This window comes from Vigna radiata, chromosome 5 (genome assembly GCF_000741045.1).
Source record: "Vigna radiata var. radiata cultivar VC1973A chromosome 5, Vradiata_ver6, whole genome shotgun sequence".
NCBI lineage: Eukaryota > Viridiplantae > Streptophyta > Magnoliopsida > Fabales > Fabaceae > Vigna > Vigna radiata.
This window is the reverse complement of record NC_028355.1, coordinates 28,420,450-28,442,964: the sequence shown is the minus strand read 5'-3', so window position 1 is coordinate 28,442,964 and position 22,515 is coordinate 28,420,450. Positions and strand designations below refer to the sequence as shown.

The 22,515-nt window shown below is 31.9% G+C and overlaps 2 protein-coding genes across 3 annotated transcripts in view; one reads left to right on the top strand and one right to left on the bottom strand.

Moving 5' to 3' along the window:
• Positions 1 to 8,068, top strand: part of LOC106761871 (nuclear-pore anchor) — a 30,976-nt gene extending 22,908 nt beyond the window's left edge. The window contains exons 38-48 of the mRNA XM_014645453.2: positions 50 to 127; positions 338 to 487; positions 587 to 658; positions 2,792 to 2,947; positions 3,027 to 3,080; positions 3,190 to 3,277; positions 3,393 to 3,460; positions 3,570 to 3,698; positions 5,893 to 5,997; positions 6,170 to 6,344; positions 6,496 to 8,068. Coding sequence (XP_014500939.1) covers positions 50 to 127; positions 338 to 487; positions 587 to 658; positions 2,792 to 2,947; positions 3,027 to 3,080; positions 3,190 to 3,277; positions 3,393 to 3,460; positions 3,570 to 3,698; positions 5,893 to 5,997; positions 6,170 to 6,344; positions 6,496 to 7,853 — 2,433 coding nt within the window. The 3' untranslated portion in view covers positions 7,854 to 8,068. The remainder of the gene's footprint in view (positions 1 to 49; positions 128 to 337; positions 488 to 586; positions 659 to 2,791; positions 2,948 to 3,026; positions 3,081 to 3,189; positions 3,278 to 3,392; positions 3,461 to 3,569; positions 3,699 to 5,892; positions 5,998 to 6,169; positions 6,345 to 6,495) is intronic.
• Positions 8,069 to 9,676: 1,608 nt separating this feature from the next.
• Positions 9,677 to 14,234, bottom strand: LOC106762318. 2 transcript variants are annotated; one of them, XM_014646163.2, is made up of 9 exons: positions 13,689 to 14,234; positions 13,472 to 13,539; positions 13,091 to 13,256; positions 12,912 to 12,988; positions 12,144 to 12,575; positions 11,559 to 12,059; positions 11,224 to 11,436; positions 10,961 to 11,113; positions 9,677 to 10,222 (listed from the first exon to the last, which is right to left on the bottom strand). In XM_014646163.2, the coding sequence occupies exons 1-9, from the start codon at positions 13,708 to 13,710 to the stop codon at positions 10,118 to 10,120; spliced, it is 1,737 nt and encodes a 578-aa protein (XP_014501649.1). In that variant the 5' UTR covers positions 13,711 to 14,234; the 3' UTR covers positions 9,677 to 10,117. The 2 variants fall into 2 exon arrangements, with proteins under 2 accessions (XP_014501649.1, XP_014501650.1); XM_014646164.2 differs by lacking the exons at positions 13,472 to 13,539; positions 13,689 to 14,234 and having other exon boundaries at positions 12,912 to 12,999; positions 13,091 to 13,232.
• Between the last annotated feature and the right edge of the window lie 8,281 nt (positions 14,235 to 22,515).

The following is a 22,515-nucleotide window of genomic DNA, read 5'->3' as shown; positions in this document are numbered from 1 at the left end:
TGTTCAATCAATCCAATAATTTGCTGATTTTTTTAAAAATATTTTGTAGGTCAGAGAAATGAACTTACTTCGTGAGAGTAACATGCAGCTCAGGGAAGAAAATAAACACAATTTCGAGGAGTGTCAGGTATACAGCTATGTCAATTACATTGTCTGATTTTGTTATTCCAACACATGAACTTCGTTGCAATGCTTTATGACAGGCTAGGAGAAAAAGTTTTTGGAGGTGTCATAATAGAAAAATGTAGTTTATGTTAGTTGAAATGTATTTTGGTAGCATCTGTCGTACTGTGTTATGTTTGCCTGTTACTGACACTTGCAGCTTACGGTTTCTTAGAAATTGCGTGAACTAGCACAAAAGGCTAGAGCTGAGACAGATAACCTTGAGAATGTCCTGAGGGAAAGAGAAATTGAGCTTGAAGGCTGTAAGAAGGAAATTGAAACACTAAAATTGGAAAAAGATAATCTCAATAACAAGGTTTTGGAGGTATATTCTTTTGAAACATTGAAAGTTAATTATGACAATGTATTACTGTCTTTGTTCTACAGTTATTTTTTTCCTAATTTTTTTCCATTCTTTCTTCAGTTGCTTGAAAAGAGTAAAAACGTTGATGTTGAGGATTATGATCGAGTGAAGAAACTTGCTAGAGAAATTCAGGTTGTTTTATTAGCAAAAATTGTTCATTTAAATGAGTACTGAGGCCTCTTTCAACCTTGAACTTGTATAGCACAATTGATTATTTGATACATGTTTCATGCCTTATACATGAACTCTGTTATCTAAAGCTTGTGCGTTTAATAATTTAGGACTATTGGCGATCAAGCTGGGTCTGCCTGCTTTAAAACTAATATGAAATCTATTACGATAGCAATCACATTTTATTACTTATATTTTTAGCATATTATAATTAAAGTGTATAACGGAAATATCCTTGAATCATAGGGATCTAATTAGATACTTGTTATTATATTACCAAAATTAGTCTTCCAATCTCGTATATATGTCTGACGTATTCTTGGCAATAAAATCATTTTATTCTATCCTAATATTTGAGATGGTATTTTAGCGTTCAAATTCTGTCTGAGTCTGCTTCCCAAAAGCCCTAGATGACACATCCTTCATTGCTGTCAATAAAGGTCAAGTTTAGCAGATTCCGCAATGCTCAAAGAATATATTGAGCAGGATAGAGTTTATGATTTTTTGGTGGGCCTTAACTCTGATTCTTATCAGGGTTCAGATCCTCAAAAAAGTAAAAGTTCCTGAAATCAATGAAGTAGCGGCTATGGTCAAAAGTGAATAAAGTAGAAGGGGATTGATGCGAGAAAACGCCAGTTATGGAAAACATAGCCAAAGTAGCCAATGGGGCCTCAACCAAGATGGTAAACTAGAAAAGGGAGGAAATAACCAACATTGCGAACAAAGGTGAAGGAGTGTGGTGTACCTAATGCAACTTGCATGAAAAGCCACCAAGAAAAGATTGGGTCCCCCAGGATCGTGAGAAGGAGTGTGAGGAAAAAGGAGACAACACAAGAAAGAGAGGACAGACACACATGGCCTCTGAAACTAACGAAAGAAAACAAAGAGGAATTGGTTCAACTCAATCAAGATGAAATAGAGAAAATGAGATCATTTTACATCATATTGGATAAACCAAAAAGTCCGTTTGGAAAATTTCCTTTTGCTGTTGGACTCAATGTGAGATTCTATATGAAATATTGGATACTGAATTCGGCTGGCTCTGATCACATGCACCCCCACCTAAAACTTTCTCCTACATCACCCTAACAATAAGAAAATCTTCACATCAGATGACCCTTCCATCACTACAACAAGACATCCATTAGATGTTGAGTTTGACTTGTAGTTCATTTGGTTGTGAGCATAATTGGAATGTTTTTTGAGGGGGTTAAGAATTTAAACTTATGAAATTGATTTTATAATTATTTAGATTGACACCAGAAAAGGGACCGTAAATGATGTTGTCTTTGTGATGGCTAATTCATGATTGAAGAAGGTTCTGGGAAACAAATGATTATAACAATGATGATCTTACGTATGAAGATGAATGGCTGTGAAAGAGAATGAAACAAATTCAACTTTGGTTGCTTCAAATGTGGATGTCCTAGTTGAAGTTGGAAGAGATGAAGATGCTAGTGGTGGTGTTGTTCAAGCTGTGGATGATTTGGAGGTTCCTCCAATTGCTGATAAATAATGAAGGTCATGGAGGAGATGATGACTTTAATGAATATGAAGATCATGTGGAGGAAGATGACCATCCTGCGTTTAATATGAATTATTTTATTGGATAGTTTGTTTCAAACATTTGTGAATTCATAAGTTGTTTTTTATATGAGCGATTTTATGAATTGTGAACCTATTTTTAGTTGTGCTATTTATTTTATCTTTCTCCTTTAAGACTTATTATGAGTTATTTTGATCATTTATATTATGTTTAATGCATGCACTAATCTATGAATATATTTTTTCATATACTAGTAATACTTACTAGTCAGTTATGATCCTCAAGTTATGATTTTTCATTCCCCTTTATGATCCTCTTACTAAACTCGAGTCTGACAATATTGAAAGAGAACATGTAATTCCAAAAATTATAACTGTATTTGGAATACCAATTGAGCTTGATATCAGATAGAGCAGTTTTAAAGTCGGCAAGAAACTTCTAGTTTTCATTTACATTTCTGGTTACACACACACATGCTATTGTTAGATTTATATTTAGTTTTCTCTATTTGAAGTGAGATATCATTATCTTTTATTTTGTCTCATCAGGATAAACTAAGAGATAGGGATGCTCAGATTGAGGAAATGAGTAGAAGTCTATCAGAGAAGCAGGATTCTGTTTCACGTCTAGAAAAAGATCTTGCAAGCTGCCGATTGCAGCTTGTGGAGAGAGAGAAGAGAATTCACGACATTCTGCATAATGAGGTCACTGGGATATTCTCTATATTTGATGTTTGGTGATATATTTTCTCTATTAACATTGATTGTGTTATGATTTAACCAGGCTAACCTAAAACTTGATTTGGAGAAGCATAGGAAACTGCTGGCTCAGTATAAGGTGCGTGGAAGTTCTTATTTTTGAAAGTGGATAGTGTTCTCTTTGGATAAGTGTATACTCCAATCGTTAAAATATTATCACATTACTTTTCTTTGCCATCCTTTTCCAGAAGAGGATTGATGTTTTGTTAAGGGAAAAGGAAGATGCAGGTAAAGAGAACCAGCAACTATCTAGGCAATTAGATGAGATTAAACAAGGTGATAAAATTATTTTTCCAATCTCTATTACTTTGTTGTCCATGTTTATATTTGTTTCTAAACGGCTATTACTTGCTGTTGGAATTTCTTGTTAAAATTTCATGGTGTATATTAGGGAAAAGGTCAACACCTGATACAACTGGTGAACAAGCAATGAAGGAAGAAAAGGACACAAGAATACAGGTTCATTTGGAACAGTAGCTTTGTTTTAACTCACTGCCATAATTTTACCCTTTTTTTGTGGTGAACAACTCAATTTGTTTTAATTTTACTTGTTATTTCTAATTCCTAGATTTTGGAGAAACATCTAGAGAGACTTAGAGATGAATTAAAGAAGGAAAAGGAAGAAAGTCGCCTAGAGAGAGGGAGACGACTGAAGAGTGAAAAGGCCATAAAGGATTCTTACAACAATGTTGAGCAGGTTCTTCCCCTCACCCACCCCCCAATTGTCTCCTTTCCGTGATTTGTTTGCTTTAATTTCTTGTACCTATTAATATGCTCATTTTTATGTTATAACTTAGACTTTCCAAGTTAATGTGGGATTTCCAAGACAATCTTGTACTCTATCTTAATCATATTTCTAGATAATGTAGGATCTCATTAACATGCACAAGCTGAAGGGTATTCAATGATTGTTGTACGGTTCAGTGCAGTTAGAATTGTAAGAATAGCACGATTTAAATCATGATTCGTGAGATACATATCTTTTGGTAAAAGAGGAGGTTCATGATTTGTTAGATACATATCTTTTGGTAGAAGAGGAGGGGTTCAGTGCAGTTAGAATTGTAAGAATAGCACGATTTAAATCATGATTCGTTAGATACATATCTTTTGGTAGAAGAGGAGGTTCAACGGAACAGAGAATATGCAGGGAGAAGGCAAACAACAGAGAATATGCAGGGAGAAGGCAAACAAACAACAGAGAATATGCAGGGAGAAGGCAAACAACAGAGAATATGCAGGGAGAAGGCAAACAAACAACAGAGAATATGCAGGGAGAAGGCAAACAAACAACAGAGAATATGCAGGGAGAAAGCAAACAACAGAGAATAGGAAGGGGGAAGACAAACATGTGAGAATAGGAAGGGGGAAGACAAACATGTGAGAATAGGAAGGGAGAAGACAAAAAATGAAAGAATAGGAAGTGAGAAGACAAACATGAGAGAATAAGAACGAATAAGACAAACAGTGAAAAGAGAGTAGGAAAAGCGTTAATAGCATTTTCATCTTTTTTGGCACTGCAAAATTTAATCTTTTTAATCTTACTGCTTTAATGATACCAACTTACGTTAACATAATATTTTATGTTATTTTTTATTTTGTTTTATATACTAATATGATTTCTTAGGAAAAAAAACTAATTATTATTTAAATTAATACATAATTGTTATTATATTTTTTATGTTTTTATAAAATTAGTTCTTATTTAATGATATTTTATTTTATTTTTGTAGTAGTTTCACGATATTATTAAATGGTATATATTTATTATATTTTTTATTTTTACTCTATTTTTGTATAAAATATAAAATTAGTTGTTATTAAGGATTCTTTTTATTTAATTTATTTGAAAAGAAAATAAGTTTGAATTGCTATACACTTTTATTATATACTTTATGAAAATTAGATATTGTTTAAGGATTTTGTATATTTTATCTTTTAAATTATTAAAGTTATGTATTTTACATTCAAAATACATAAAAAAAAAAAAGATTCACGATTCGAATCTCAATGCAATAACCATGGTATGGTTAAATACTTTCCCTAAACGGAATAACTTGAGATACGTAGAGAGACAATATATTTTAGGTACAGGTCATTGGTACAACACAGCAATTTTCCAATATAAACTATTTAAGACCTATTCGAATTTTTTATCATGTAATCTGCCCCTACCCATTCATGGGATATAATTGGTGGTGGTTTAAGCTAGTAAAACAAAAGGTAGGTAAATACTTTGTCTTGAGAATTCATCCATTTCCTGCCCCTGCATTTTATTGGCCAATAAATTATTTTTGTTAAAACCTCTGCCTTTGAACCGAAATTTAGTAGACTCAATGAACGAAAATGTTTAGTACGACTGCTCATTTACGCATATAATTTTTAGCGTGTTTTTTGTGAAAAGTTGAGTCAATAGTGTTTTTTTCTTATCTTTTTTTAATACTTGTCTCAAGCCTTGTATTGTCATATATACTGTTATTCATGTTTAAGCTCCTTCAGTGTTACTTGTCTCGATAGCAAGTGCAATTGTTCTTTATAGTAGCATTGGAAGAATGCAGTTTTTGTTTCTTAGCTTGTTACCGTGCTCTTTGAGGATTTCCTTTTAGTTACATCATTTTGAGTTGAGGTATAGAGATTTGATATGAAAGCTGAAACGATAGTGACGAGGTTTCTGTTAACTTCTGATTTAAAGTACTAGGCCATTAAATTTTCCTGAGGTGTCTGTATTTTTTATATTTTTCGATACATTCACAAATATGCATCCTTACAGAAATATATATATATATATATATATATATATATATATATATATATATTACTAATAATGCACACAATATTACTTTGGTCGAGGAAATGTTAGTAATCTCACCTTTTATTGATTTGTGTACTTTCAGGAGAAAACTAAATTTGTTAATGAAATTGAGAAGCACAAGGAGTCTCTGAAAAAGTTATCTGACGAGGTCGAAAAGCTTAAGATTGTTATTGGCAATCTTCCCGAGGTAAGAATATAAAACCGTTGTTTATTGTGAAATCTAATGTTGAACAGGTAGATATAATTTAGCCTTCGTGAATTTTTTGTTTTAACTATGTGATTATATTCTGATCCCTCATTACTTGCTATTATTATATTTGAGTCAATCGATTTTGAGCAAAACATTTTTATCCTTGTAGGGTTCGAATGTGGTTCAACTTCTATCTGGACCCAATGTCGATGACTTGGCTGCTTCTTACATATCTGCTGTGGAAAGTTTTGAAAAGGAAGCTCATTCAATATTTCGTGAGCTTGGAGGTCGCGGTAATCTTGGGGACGCAGCTACAAATACAGATGGTTCAACAGCTGCTACAGGTTGTTTCATTTGTAATTTGCAGATCAAGTGTCTTGAATAATGATTTTATTTTAGAAAGAATGAAGCTTTTCGATAATTACTCACGTTTGTTCTCGGCATGAGTTAACTTGTACCTCTAGCTATATTAATGGATAAAATACAATATATCAGGTTCTCTTGTCCAAGTTCAATCCCAAAGCACCGCATCTCTGGCTGCTCCTGGAGCTAGCAGTTTACCACCAAAAGCCACTGGAGAAAGTGAGAAAAGGCTTGCATTACCATTACCCAAAGCTAGTGTTGAAACTCGTCGAACAGGTAGAAAATTGGTCAGGCCTAGACTCGTAAGACCGGATGAGCCACAAGGTGATACTGAAATGTCAGATGCCGAAGGACCTCTGGGCAAGACTGGGCCGTCTAGTGACACAGAGACAAGTAATTTTGCTCAATCATCTCAACCATTGGCTCGTAAACGTCTTGCTCCGACATCCAGTTCTGAGTTACGTGAAGAATCAGTTGCATCTGGAGAGAAGAACTCTGATGTAGTAGCACCTGTGTTGAAGAAGTCAAAAGGGTCAGAGTCACCAGAAGAGGGTACAGAAGAACAACCTGCTGCAGCTCTGGAATTTACTGGCAGTCAACAAGCAACTGAAGAATTATTTGATAGCAGTGAGTTGCCACAAGGCCAAAATGAGGAAGGTGAAGTCCAAAATGAAGATGGTGAAATTGCTGTTGGCAATGACGAGGACTCCAAAGATCCACAACACTTGGATGGTACAAGTCATGAGGAATTACCAGGGGACAGAACTGGAATTTTAGATGAGAATCCGGATCAACCTGATGAGATGCAGAGGGATCACACTGACGCAGACAACCAGCAGTCAACATTGGCATCCAGTGGTGAGAGAGAAGAGGGAGAATTGTTGCCAGATGCTGGAGATCTTGAGGGTGGTAGTGATTTGTCTAACATTATGGAGAACCAAGAATCTCGGGAAGGTCAATCTGAGTCTGCTGCAACCCCTGAACGTTCCCCAGCACGAGGGGATGATGATGCCCTAGAGGCTGGTGAGATTAACTCTCCTGACCTATCAAGCGATGACAAGAATGATGAGCCTGACTTGGTTGAGGAGGCTGCCGATGGCTCTGACAAGTTAATTGATGTTAATGAGCCAATATCAGTTGAGAGTGATCAGGTAGCTGACCCGACACCTGTTGTGAGTGATGTTTCTACTTTGACTAGTAGTGTTGTAGAAAGCAGTTCGTCAAAGGTAAACATACCTGTTCCAAGGCAAGGAACCCCCACTGCTCCCTCTGAAACAGAAGAGACAACAAAGCAGGCATCACCTATTGGTAGTACTTCAACTACCATAAATTTGTCAGAGCGAGCACGGGAAAGGGCACAAATGAGACAGGCTGGTTTGGTTTCTACCCCTAATGTTACTAGAGGTCGCGGAAGAGCTGCTCCCCGAGGACGCGGTCGTGGTCGGACAGTAGTACGCCGGCCTCCTCCATCATCTGGTGGTGAACAATGAACAGTAAATTCACTGTCTGGGATTTATACTGGCAGTTTATGAAATTATTTGACTCAGGGTTGTAAACTTCTCCCTTAGTCCGACTATTACATTATAGACCACTTATTAGGTGTAAATTGGCGATCTGTTCTCGTCATGTAAATACAATTTTGCTTTTCACTGGCTTTACTCCTTTCTATCACTTTTTGCCTCGAATAATGATTTGGTTGTGAGAATGGTGGTCCTGTTTATATCGTTTATGTTTTGAAGGGTTGACATGTTAGGAAAAGAAAAATTCAATAATGGCGTTGCCTCAACTCATTTCTTAGAATCGTGAACGAGCATGGAATCTGTCTACCAAAGATATTTGAATTACTTCATGGAATTAAAATAATGTATAATTAATCTATGGAGATTTTCAAAGAAATAATTAATCTACAAGGTGTCGTTGAGTTTAATAGATTTTTACAAACACACACACGTTTGATTTGAGTTACGTAGTGGATTGTTAGGGTAATAATGATTTCTTATGCTCATGAAAATTTGGATAATGCTTGATAGATCCAGTGAATAATAATCCAAAGGCTAACATTAAAAAAGAATATAAAGGATAAATATTGTGATTTTTAAAATTATAAAGAATTTAAAAGAAAAACATTAATATTTTTATTGAAAATTAAAGCATAGAACGTAAAATCTTTTAACGCAATTGTTCGGATTCTACACGTGTTATAAGTCTAGCTTAAAGAAATTCAAACAATTAACATTAATAGATAAATTCCTTTCAATGTAATATTGGATGATTTAGCCATAACGTTATTTTTCTCATAAGTTTAAATAGATAATGTGTTGAATTTAATGCATATTGTACAAGAGGTTAGGTTACAAATAGCGTATTATTAGAATAACAATTATTTTTAATATTTTCATAGTAATTAAACAAATCATTTTCAGATTTTTTTTATTTTTTTAATATATTTTTATAACTTTAAAAAATATATTAATACAGATGAGAATGTAATTCATGTCAATGTTATCAAGAGTATTTCTTTATTTTTTATATTGATGTTTTGTTGCTTTTGTTAATAATTATCATTATTTGTCATCGTTCACAAATTTTTAAGAATAAAGGTAAAAACAAAATCTAGACCAATTAGAAATAAAAAATGTGTTTACATTAGGCAATTCGTTCAAACTCTATGCACAAACTACCCAAATAACTGGAAATTATGCTTTATCATTTTCAAGCTCAAATTAAAGCGATCGTTCCATGTCCCATTTGTTATTGTTCGATCAAGTAGCTGGAGTTACATTACTAATCAATTTAAAAAATATATATAGATATAATTGAAAATTAACTATAATAAAATCATAAATAACAATCAATTTCTATAATCAACTAACGATTACAACACAATCAATGTTGCAGATTGTGCTATCGTATTGTAACTAAATTTAAACAAAGACTACATGGTATTAACATATAGTAATTAAATTCATAGAAGAGATACTAGTAAATAAACGTATCCAAACTACTAAAACACTGTCTCTAACCCAAAATCATAAAATGAAAAATTTTCCTATTTCAATATTATTTATCTTATTCACTTTTATTACTTGATTTGCATGATTGGAACATGATTTGCATCTTTTTTATTTTGATTCTTGATTGTGCGAAGACAGATAGATGAATAGTGAATTTCATCGCAAAATAATGGGTGCATTCTACGACCATGATATGCAATAATATATTGAAAATTGAAAGAATGAAATAATGCATGGTGAAAAAGTTCACAAGTCCAATAATTAGCATCATTATTTTCAACGCATTATTATTGGTGAGCTGTCCCAATCGTGGCATTTGTTATGTTATTAAAATCGGTAACTACAACTGCAAGGAATAAAATGTGAAAATACCAAGAACAAAGAAGAACCAAACTGAGCTTATTATGTGCAAACAAAGATAAAAAGAGTAAATGAGAAGTGCTTTTCAAAGCACTATGTAACAGCTATATCACCGGGTCCATCATCTTCCAAGACTTTCTTCCTTTGTAGTTTTGTACAATTAGGAATGCAGTCACCATTTTCCCCGACAAAATTTATTTTCTTTTCTTTTTTCTTTTTTTTTTTTCCTTTTCTAAAGCATCATCAGCAAGAACTTTTTTTGTTTAGTACTTCAAATTTGAATTCATTAGCTTTTCTTACTCTATAGCCCACGTGGCAGTGCCAGAATGCACCATGCTGATATGGCAGGTCCCCAGGAACAGTATCAGCCTACGTGTTCTTCAGTCCTTCACTTTCTCAACCACCTTAGGATCCTCCATGTTCTTCACAGATGATGATGATGATAGCTCTACTGACCCTAGTGATGTGGTTAATTCATCTATATGCTGCCAAATATAACAAATACTTCAATAAAAATGTACTGAAATGCATGTTTTTAGACTTTCAATCAATCACACATCATTGTTAAAATATTTCTGCAGAAGTCAACAAATTTATCAGCCCAATAAAATAAAACTTTAGCAGACACCCAGCATAAAAGATTTTAACTTGTAACGAATCTGTATATCTTAATTATCTTTTAAGATAGTTACTATAAAAATTTGAACAAACTTATCTGTATAACAATTGCAAAAGTTTTGCTGTTGTCAGAAATCATCATTAGAACGATTTCTTAGATAGTTTTTATAAAAGTGTAACAATCTAATCATGCATGCCAGTTTGTGATTAGATGAAAGTGTTGTAAGTGCAAATATTGTTTATTCATAAAATTGTTATAATGGAGCAATTGAGAAGGAGAGGAAAGCATCTTGAAAGGAATATGATTACACAGAAAAGTTAAATAAAGAACTGAGAATAAACAGTAATGCTCAAAAGTGTCTATAAAGAGCTCTTAGTTTATGAAATTTCCCAACACCAAATTATTCTGTGAGGCTTTAGAATTTTTTTTTTATCAACTAGGCATGATCAGATATAGCAAAAGAGTTCCTACTCCAAGCACAATTATGCCAATGTGGACCCACAATCACATGCGTTCATCAGTAGTTGCCATTGTCCATCATATCAAAAACGAAAAGTAAATACTTGGTAAAATTTTGGAATAAGGTAGCAGTGTAAAAGCAAACCTGTATACTGGTATGGGGAATAGATTGCCTTGTTTTCTTCTCCTGCAAGACCTTCTGGCGGCTTTCGTAAAACTCAAAGTCATCCAATATGGAAGTTCTTGCCACATAGTTCTTGAAAATGTTGAGAATTTCAACACCTTGGGGAAAACTCACCTGAAAGAAGAAAAACATAGATGATGACATGATGAGTAAGCACGCAGAAGAAATAACCAAGTCTTTCTCAGTTGATTGTGTTGGTTTACAATCAAATGCAAAATGCAGACCTCTTGTGTGTCTCTACTATTTGTGACGGGCTTGTGATCATTATTCTCAAGTATTATGTGCCGTAGTTGAGGATTTGGAACATCCTTTATAATGTGCCATTTCACAGGAAAGTATCCATTCCATTTATCTTGTTGCCAGAAATCCATACTTTTGTTGAAATCAACCCGACCAGTCATCTCAGCTACTCCACAAAATTGACCACTAGCATTGACCTGAACAACATAAACAACTAGCAGTAAGATATTGAGAAACAGTTATTAATCTTAAAATACATAAGAAGATAAACATGGATGCAAGGAATCTTAAGGTTTTGAGACAGATCCAAATGGCATACCGAAAAGAAAAGGAACACAGGGCACTTGCATCCTTTCTCTTCCATTCTCTTCTGTGCATCCTGATATGCACCATCCAGCCTCTTGTTCCCATTAGGAGTACTTGCCCAAACGTTGTATTTGATGCTCTTGTGGATATCATCTTCACTGTATGATTTGATGACAAAGAAAAGTGCATGGTCGTATTTGGTTGGAAAATCAGGAAGGTTGTATTGATCTGTCCTAATTTTACTGCTAACATTTCCACTCCCACCTAGGACCAAGTTTCTCACAGAGTTACCTCCAGACACTAATGCACCTTTTGCATTAGCTGTTCTAGGACCTTGATTCTGCTCATTAAGTGAATCATTGACCTTGTTTCTGTTTTTCAATTTATCAGTACTAACCCAGCCCTTTGTATTGGTTTTCACACTAAGCAAGTTGTTTGGATAGAGGAATCCACTCTTTCCTTGATTGTATGTGGGAAACTTGGCAACAGGTGAATGGAGGACTGAAACTGGTGCCTGAAAAAACATTACAAGCTCATTAGAATAATCTATTCCAAGAGGGACAGGGTAAAGCTAAAGGAAGAAGAAATGCAAGGTTACTTTGTTTGTTTGTTTTGGCTGGTTTCTCTTAACATGAGTTGATGTGACCTCCAATAATGGTGTTGAACCCTTCACTTCTGCCGAGTTAGATGAGGGTGAAGACTTTGATACAGCACCACCAGAATGACTCTGGGAAGAAATATTAGATCTACCGTTTGGTTTACCAGCCAGATCATTATAACCATGTCCTAGAAACCCATCTTGTGTGGTCAGGGAAGAATCCCATGAGTATGTTGATGGTGGTAATTCTCCATAGGATAGAGAGGCTGGTAAATAACCAGGTGATCCAATTGGGTGTTGAAAGATGGATCCAGGGTGGTAGACATTATACTGTCCTTCAACACCAGCTGTACCCATAGGAAAGTATGAAGGGTAGCCAGTCTGAAATCCTGGCACGAGATAGACATAAGATCCATTATCTGCTTGCATGACCTAAATGAAGCAACAGAAAGAACAAAAGTATGTATTGAGACATGTATCATACATCAATGAATATTAAAAACCCCAACTATATGTTAGCTTGACTATAAGGTAAGAATGCAAACATAGTACATAGTAAAATCACATTGTTTCAGCAAAGCAGTTAGTGTCTACATAGCTTGATTATTTCTCAAAAAACATTAGAGAAAAAATGCTGTTAAGTTGAAGTATTTAGACACGCATGCCTGAATCGACCAGATTTGCACCAAGTCAACCACAGTCCACACAGAAAGACTCAACAATAACATCAACAGCATGACCAACCACAGTTTAACTCAAGAGACTTACAGGGTATTGAAGATCCATGGCATCTGCACCAACATAGTACCCTTGGTTGTCAGACTCTCCAAAGAAACCACCATAACCTGTGATCACTCTACCGTAAGAAGTGAAAACATAAATATTGCAACCAATTGAAATGAATAGGGAACCATTGGAGGGAACGTCTTTAATCAGCAGCAACTAACCTGGATAGTAGTAGCCATAATAGCCACCAGCAGAATAAGGAACACCCTGATCTGTGGACAAGTACTCATGATCAACATCAACATCCTTGACGCTACCTGAAGCATCTCCTATCGATGATACACATGATCTTGCATCAGATGGGGAACTTGCACCCTTCGAGGGAACCTGAACAAACAACATCCACATGAACACTAAGAAAACATGAATTATATGTGTTTCTCATGCACCACCAATGAAACAGTTCATTTCAAACAAAAGAACAGAAAAAATAATATTTAAAAAAAAAATCCTGAAATCCAAAGCTAAAGTGATACTTTACACATCACATGCAACAACAGAAAAAGAGGCATGAGGCTAAAATAAAAATTATGACTCATTACCGTATTGGAATTATTGAGTTCAGCCCCTGGAGAATCACCATGAAGCTTCTTCCTCATGTCATCTGCAGCTGTTAATAGCAGAAGATTTAAAAAATCCCTCCCTTGTTTACAATTTTTTCATCTCATTTTACAAAGGGTAACCAAAAGAAAAGAAAAGAAAAAACCATGAATAAAACCCATAAATCAAAAGAACAAAGTAAGAGAGATGAAGGCTTACACTTTTGCAATTGAGCAGCCATGCCAACAGTACTTAAACTAGAATCTCTCAGCTTTTTCAACTTCAATTAAAATCCTCAAAATCCCTTTAACACAATTCACTGAACAGACAAAACACAGAAGATCCTCCAAAACACCCAAGAAATACAGTTTTATATATTTATATTTTTAATATTTTAGTATAAAAAAAAAAAGTTCAGTCTGTGAAGGTGGAATCAAAGAGAACAACAACTACATAAAACAGATAAACCCCACAAGATTTTTCAGGGAGAAAATTCTGGGTATGGATTTTTTTTTGCGGCGGGTCTCTAGATTTCAGGGTTATGCCAAAAAAATCAGAAAAAAGAAGATTTTTTGTGTGAGGAAGAAAGAAGGGCGAGAAGCACGGCCTGAATATCCTTTAAAAGATAATATTTTTGGATGGAAGATATGGTTTTGAATAGAGAAACTATTTAAAGGGATGCTGATGAATGAATGGAAGAGAGAGAATCCTCAGAACAGAACAGATACACAATTGAAGAGAGAGAAAGTAAGGGGAGAAAGAGAAGGAGAAGAAGCAAATGGCATCTCATAAAATAGAGAAAAGGGACGGTCCACACGACTCCACGTCATCATCTTTTAGTTCAACAACAGAATATTATATGAAAATTAAAAAATAAAAATAAATAAAAATACTGTGTTTTTACAGCTTTCATTCTTTCACTTCTCTTCTTGAGTTTTACTTATTTAAATGTGTGTTTTTTGTCTGTGCATGGGACTACCCGCGTGAATTCAAAAAGATAGAAATAAAATTATTAATTATACAGTAATTTTTCTTAAGTTGTTTAAATGCTTTTGAAAAAAAATATAATTGTAATAAAATGTTATTTTAACAAAATATATCATAAGATTTTATTTTACTGTATTTGCTTTTTATATCATAATAAATATATAATATATAAAATAATTAAAAATTAATAAAAATAATAATAATTATTATTATATTAAGTTTTAAATTTAACAATTACATAAATTATATTCAAAATGTAACCTTTAAGGAACCAAATTTATATTCAAAATGTTAACATTTTTTTATGTATTTTTAGACATTTGACTAGAAAAGGAACTGTTTATTTATTATTTTAATTAAATTAAAATTGTATTTTAAATTTTAATGATTAAATGATAAAAATAGCAAGTGAATAAAAGAAATATATTTAGAACTTATGAAATAAGTATGACTATTTTATACATTTTATGAACATTTGTATAAAAATAAAAGTTAAACATAATTGTTACATTGAATAAAAAATGGGTATGTAACAGCATTAATAAAAGAATATATATAATAATTATTTTACCAACATTTTAATGTCACCATTAATGAACTTTTGAATATATTAGATTTGTATTTACAAGTCTCATCAATCATTGCTCTGATGAATTCAATCATATTTTTCTTCAATAACAAATTATTATGAAGGGTAAATATATTAAATTTTACAATAAGTATCTTAAAAATATAATTTATCATGATTTATCTTTTAGTTGACTATTTAAGAAATTGTAAAAAAATTATTTTAGTAATATTTCTTAAACAAACATTATTTAAAAATATAATATACTGATTGATAATATAAATAACTCGTACATGCAATAAAAAGTTATGATATATGATAACTTTTTGTCTTGTGAAAATTTGTTTATCAGATAATATATCTTGTTTTATAATTGAATGGTAACAATTTTTTGTATTATTAGATTATAATAACTAAATTGATATTACTTAACCAAAATTAACAATAATCCTATATACATAGATATTTATGTTATGTCTTAAATAGTTATTTTGAAAAGACTAAATTAAATATCCATATTTAATCATTTATTTCAAAGTTAAAATTATATGTGGTTAAAATTGTAGTCATATTTTAATCAAAAGTAGTTATTTTTAAAATATGATATCTGATTATTTTATTATTTTAAAAGTTGGATTACAAATAAAATTTTAATTAATCAATTTTAATTTTATAAAAAATTTATCTAAACTTTTTCTTTTTTTTTGTACATTTTAGATTTTTTACTTTATCTTTCATATGTTTAGAGACAAGAGGATGTAGTAGGAATTCTAGTTACAAAATATGTATATCAATCCAATTAGAATTCAAAATAGAATAAATTCATTTTTTATCTTTTATTGAATCAATTTGCTAATTTGAATTGCAAGTGACTTTATATGGTTCATGCATGTGATTCAAAGTAGCTAAAAGTGAATTTCTATTTGTTTATGATTATAAAGATATATTCAAATCTTTATTTAAGTTTTCCTTGTATAGATAGAGTAACCTATAAGAGTTAGGTAGGAGAAAAAGTTGAGTTGAGAGCCTCTTACTTCATGTAAGGAAAGCTAGTAATGTTTTTATGTATGATTATTCTTGGTTGGTATTATCTGGTATGTTGAGTATTGATGAATTCGTAGGGTTCAATGGTTTGTGATCTTGGTTAGTTTAGCTTTAAATTTATGATGTACATGAAACTTGTGATCTTGGTTGAATTACCTTTAAATATGTGATATGCATTTGAACTATGGTTGTTGATCTATTTATGATGTATCATTTTGGTCAATTTGGCCTATCTAAGCCATCTTGAACTCGAATGTGTGTTATTTTTGAACTAAGAAACATGTAAGAGTTATTAGATAGACCAAATATAAGATTTGATACACGGGTTGCGTATGTGTGGTTTTGTGGGCTGCGTTTGAATCCATGGGGAAACAAAAGGGCTTTTTTTTGTTCTTTTTCTTTTTGTTTGATGATCGTCGATGTCCCACTCAACTCAAATTAATATTGCAGATTAAATGCAGTGACTAGGGAGTGACTTCTAGGTCGTCTCTAAAGGACTAATTTTTTGTTCTGTCATAAGATCAAACATGTAGTAAGGGGCTTTGAGCGGAATATGTGAACTAAAATTAACTGAACAATTAACGCAAATTAAACACAGATTAAAAACAGGTCGACCACTAGTTCGATTGCAATGCTTCCAATCTCATATTAACAACAATTACCCACTCCTCTCACCCTTAATCCAACACGAATTAACCAACTAAGTAAAGATTAATTAGATTTTCAATAAAAATGAATTAAGCAAATGTAATGCATATATATAATCAATTATGCACCACACAGATTAATCAACTAAGCGTAGATTAAACATCAATTATGCAATTAAGCGTGTACCTAATTGCAAGCACAAACAAATTTAATATGATGCAAGGCAAGACAGTGGAATTACAATGAATGAATAATAATCTCATGGAAGTAATGAAATCTCGCTAATCACCAACCCAACAAATTCAAGCAAGCATTAGAACGAAATGGAAACATCAAGACAAATTCAAAAACATCAGAGTAAAGAAGAATAAAACATAGAACAACAAAACAAAGTGAAAGAGCAAAATGTAAAAGCAAGACGAAATGGAAAACTTAAATTGGAATGCGAAATTGAAACTGGAAAAGAAATGCAAAGTCAAGAACAGTAAATGAAATTAAAAGAGAAAACAGATCAACAGTTATAAAGTGCAAAATGAAACAGAATCAAGAACCCAACATAAGAAAAAACAACAAAATGAAATCGGAAAGAAAACGAAATTGCATTCAAACTGGAAAATGAAAAAAGCCAAAAACCTCCAAGGGAGAAGTTGTTCCCATTCCTAAGAGTACAAAAACGAAAAATACAATGCTGATGTGGAAAATAGAAAATGGCGTGGCAATCTTCTTGAAATCCCAATTATAATTCCAAAATTTTTCCTAGAAATCATAATGGAAATAATTAAGCTATATATTCAAATTAATCAAATAAAAATTACTGGTCAAATTAAGCCCAAATAGCAAAAGTGAGAAACTAATGGACAGTTAAGCATAACTCACTAATTAAATTCGGCGCAAAAAGTTAAGTGAATAGAACAAAATAATGATTCATCATTGGGTCGAGAGAAGCTCCATTCTTTGTTCTTTTTATTTTTCCTAGGCGTGAGATTAGGGTTTAGGGGTGAGAGAAATGAGACACGACATAAGAAGGAAAAAAAAAACATTTGATGCCAAATTACTCATGCGTTTTTGTGAGGGGAAATATTGTCAATGGAGGGCCAATTCAGGAAGAAGAGATGGGGTTTTGAGAACCTAATCGTGGTAGTGAAATTCCTTGAAAATGAGAATGAGATTCTTCAGGTTCCTTTGGGGTTTTGGACAAATACGAGAAGAACATATTTAGTTGTTGAAAATTGAAAAAAATGATATATTTAGATTGTTGATATGTTTTGTTACTGCTGTAGAATGACTGATTCAAAGAGTATAAAGTTTTTTCTTCAAGAATATGTGAAATGATTAAACTTTATACAATTTAATGAGAGTGACTTAAACCTCATTCACAGTAATATTCTCCATGATTGTGGATAAAATCACATATGTTATTATGTTCAAATTTGTGATAGCATTATCTTTAATTTCCTTTTGATTAATGATAAAGTTATCTTTTTCTAAAATTACTTTCATCTTTAGTTTCCATAAGAATTTATTGTCATTGAACTTTTTCATCTCATGTTTTATTGTGATAACTTTAAAATTAACTTATGCATTTTCACTATGCAAAGTATTATCTATTGGAACAACAACTGTAAACCTCAAAGAAAAAAGGAGAATCACTAAAGCCTACAAAATTTTTTTATACAATATTATTATAGAGACAATAGTAACAAAGTTATTAGTAACCAAGCTTTGATATCATTTTTAGATACTAAAGTAATAATATTAATGAAAAAAATTAATTAATAGATAAAGAGAAACTAAATAAATAATAGATGATAATGTAGTTTTACTTAATGAAAAAAAAATTACACTACCATTCTTTGCAACTTCGAGAAGAAAATAATAACATGCTCTTTTTCAAATAAGAAAATTAACTACAAATATAATCTTCCAAGAAACAAATTATCCTCTATTTATTTATTTTTTCTTAAAAACTAAAACAATAAAAATAAAAAGAATTGATTTCTATATATATATATATATATATTAGATTAAAAAAAGTGATTAGAATAGTAAATTTTTGCGGACAAATATCTTCTCTTTCCCACATCTAATCCCTTGAACATTTCATTCTAAGAATAAGGGTGTTCAAATTTCTTAAACTTTCATTTTAGGTATCTAATAGGTACAAGAACGCAAACAAACGTAGCTAGAAATATAGCTATCAATTCATGCTAAGTTAGGATGGTCAAGGCAATGTACAGTAGCCTATTACTCATAAAGAGGAACCAACAACAATATCTATCATTTAGCAACCTGTAGCAGAATGCTGAAAGAAGTATATAGAAACAATACAGAGACATATATGTGCTTTCTAATTCATATGCCCTAAAGGTATGTTTTTATTCTAACTAGCTAACTAGCTTCATTTAGAAAGTTTATTATGCTATCCCACAACACCCTATTCATATATAATAATGTGGTCCTATTAACTTCAATATGAAGAGTTTAAAAAAATTACATTTGTAATTTGCTCTTTTCATTCGAGTGTGATTTTCATAAATTGCATTTTATATTTATATGTATTCATTCAAAAGGATATATATACATTTTAAGCTACTGTCATATTAATATTTATTATTGATATAATTTTTTGTTACAATTGATTAGTTTGAAATGAATAACTTAAAAAATTAGCGTGTCATTACATTAAGTTTTTATCAGCCTTAGTTATTGGATTGATCTCTTTAAATTGTAAAATTTAAATAGTTTTATATTTATGAAAAACGTAAAACAGTGAGTACGAAAAGGTTTTAGTAATGGTTTAAAGATCATTTCGAGGTTAATGTAATAACAGTTTGTCTTCTTGAGCTTATTTTGTTGATAAAAATCTAAGAATTCCCATAAGATTTTCCTTTATTCGTATAAATAAATATTGTAGTAACTTGTTTTTTAAAACTAAAGTTGACTATAAAATTTTGCTTTCAACAAATCAATAGTTTATCGATATCCAATTGCTTTGTTTATTAAGTCAAACATTCACATATTAAACCTTTTGTCCCCAATTAGGATACAAATACTAAACTAATAAAACATATGACAATTTCAAAGATGACGTATAACTATCTCCAAATATTACTAATAATTTAATTAATTCTAAATTGTATAAAACTCCATAATCATGGAAGGATAAGGACATGCTTAAAAATTCAGAATTGTTATTTTTTTTTATAGTTTTTTTTAGTAAGCCAATTATAAACTTTATATTTTAACATGAGTATTAAAAGAAATTATTTTATTATACCTTTAAATCATATAACAAATACAAAATATCTTCTCATGAAAGACAAAGTGGAAAACAATCAAATAAAATTCTCAAATTAATCACAACATGTATTATAGTACTAATTTGGCTTTAATTACGATGGAGCAAGACAACTATGTTCGAAATTAGTTACAACAGTGAAATTTAATTAAAGCAGTGAATTTCTGCCAACAAAATAATAATTTGAAAGAAGTTTCACATACAATTTCTCTTAATTAAGTATAATTAGTTTCATTAGTGTTTCAAATGTATCTTATGAAGATGATTTTCATGGACTTCCTCAATCTTCTATGCATCAGGTGAGTTATTTGTAGCTTTTTCCTTAATAGATGGTGATGTGTCTATTAAAGACACTTGATGTCCGAGTTAGTAAGATGCACTAGATAATAATTGAGGTTGTAAAAAATGAACTTGTCTTATTTACCTCGATAGATGTACTACTTATAATCTAATTATAAATATTGTGGGCTCTCACCTTTATAGGCCAAAGTAGGCCCAATGACCCATTTACTTTTTATGTAAATTATCCCAAGTTAAAGATGACACACTAGTAGAGTATAACAGACCAATTTATGGTTAGGTAAAAATAGGTCGATTTGTGGCCAAGTAGCATTAGATCGTGTATCATGCTTCATCTCCCCGGTCTTCTCATAACTTGAAGGCATGTAAAGGACTTTTAGTAAAATAGTTATAGTTAATTAGCCTTTACGAAACATTATTCCAACAACGGGTACTTAGTAGTCATCCTTTATTGCAAAGGAAATGCAAAGCAAAACAAAGAAATTTTCTATTTTGCAAAGAAAATTTGTATCATTACCAATAACCTTACAAGTATAGTACCCCCTCAGCCTCGAGGAGCGTAGCGACGAAGAGGTTTGAATGACGAGATGTGAGGTCTGGCTAGATTTGAGTTGCCAGGAAGTCGTCTTTTATTCAGCAATTGTCTTTGAGTTGTTAATTTGAAGCATGGTACATGGCATGCAAATCTAAGATATTTAAAGAAAAAGTAGGCGGCACATGGGTCTCTATTATTCAAAGCCAATTGTAGGCAGCATTTGAATCTCACAAACTCAAAGCAAAGGTATGTTAGGTATGCAACACATGAATTTGCTTGAAAGGTTCAACCAGGACCACCATAATAGGTGGTAGGAGTTGCATAGAAGGTTCAACCGGGACTTCCTAGGTAGGCAATAGGGAACAACATGGAAGTTCAACGAGGGTCATTGGGTAGGCACAGAGAATTGCTTTTAAGGTTCAATCAGGACCACAGGGTGAGCGATAGGGAACTAAATGAAAGGTTCAACCAAGACCGCTAGGTAGGCAACCAGAAACTACATGAAAGGTTCAATCAGAATTGTTGGGTAGGGATAACAAACTATACGGAAGGTCAACTAGGACCACCAGGTAGGCAATAAGGAACTGCATGGAAAGTTCAACCAAGACTGTCAAGTGGGTGATAAGGAACAATGTTAAAGGTTGCACAAGGATATGCTTGATTGACAACATGTAACTTTCTTCTTGTTGAGATCTAGAAAAAATGCAGATCTGTAGAGGATAAAATACATTGAGGCTGAAGAAGCCAGGCCCTATTGAGGCCAACCTAAAAATAAAAAGTTTCTAGATCAAAAACTATTTGCTTCACAAAGGCTTCTCTTTCAATTCTATCACCAGTGTGCAAACTTGTAGCAACTCCTTTTAGCATGTCTCGATTTGAGAGTAGTGAAATGTCAATGCAATTTTAAAAGAGCATACTCAATTGATTACTGTCACATTAACTACAATTAACGTTATTGATGAATGCATATTTATGTCATTATTTAGCCTTTAATATTATATTCTTAATTGATTTTTGTACTTTAAAATAATATTTTAATTAGAATTTGTTATAATTAGGTTTATTGAGCATGTACAAAAACATGATAAAAATAACGTTTTAGTTGCATAAATATTTTGGATATTTTTAAGTGTGTTAATGTAGCTGCAACTAAGTTGAACTTACTGAAATGTGAAAATAAATTAGTTAAAGTTTCATGACACCTTAAAGATATATCCAAGAATAAAAAATAATCAAGACCATAATCAAGCCAAGTGTTATATTTTGAATATCTTTTCATTATTTTTTGCGTTATTGAGTATGTTATCAAAGGTTTCAAAATTCAAAGATGTTTTTAATGATAACTGATAATGTTATCGATGATGCAATCAAATATTAATACTATTGAAGTATAACAATTTCAATATTGTTATATGTTTATTTTTATTTTTTGAAATAATGATGTGTTAATAAATAAGGAAATAAACAATGTAATAAAGTTATGTTGAATTGCAATTATCCATTATATTTATAAATGCTTTTTGAATGGTTTCCTCAAATAGATCAAGATAAACATTTGAAAGAATCAACTTTTCTTTTCAAACATCCAAGGCTATAAATATGAATATGTGCTTTAAAGAAAGATCGTCCACATTTGTTCTGGGTTGTGAGATATCTTCCATAAATC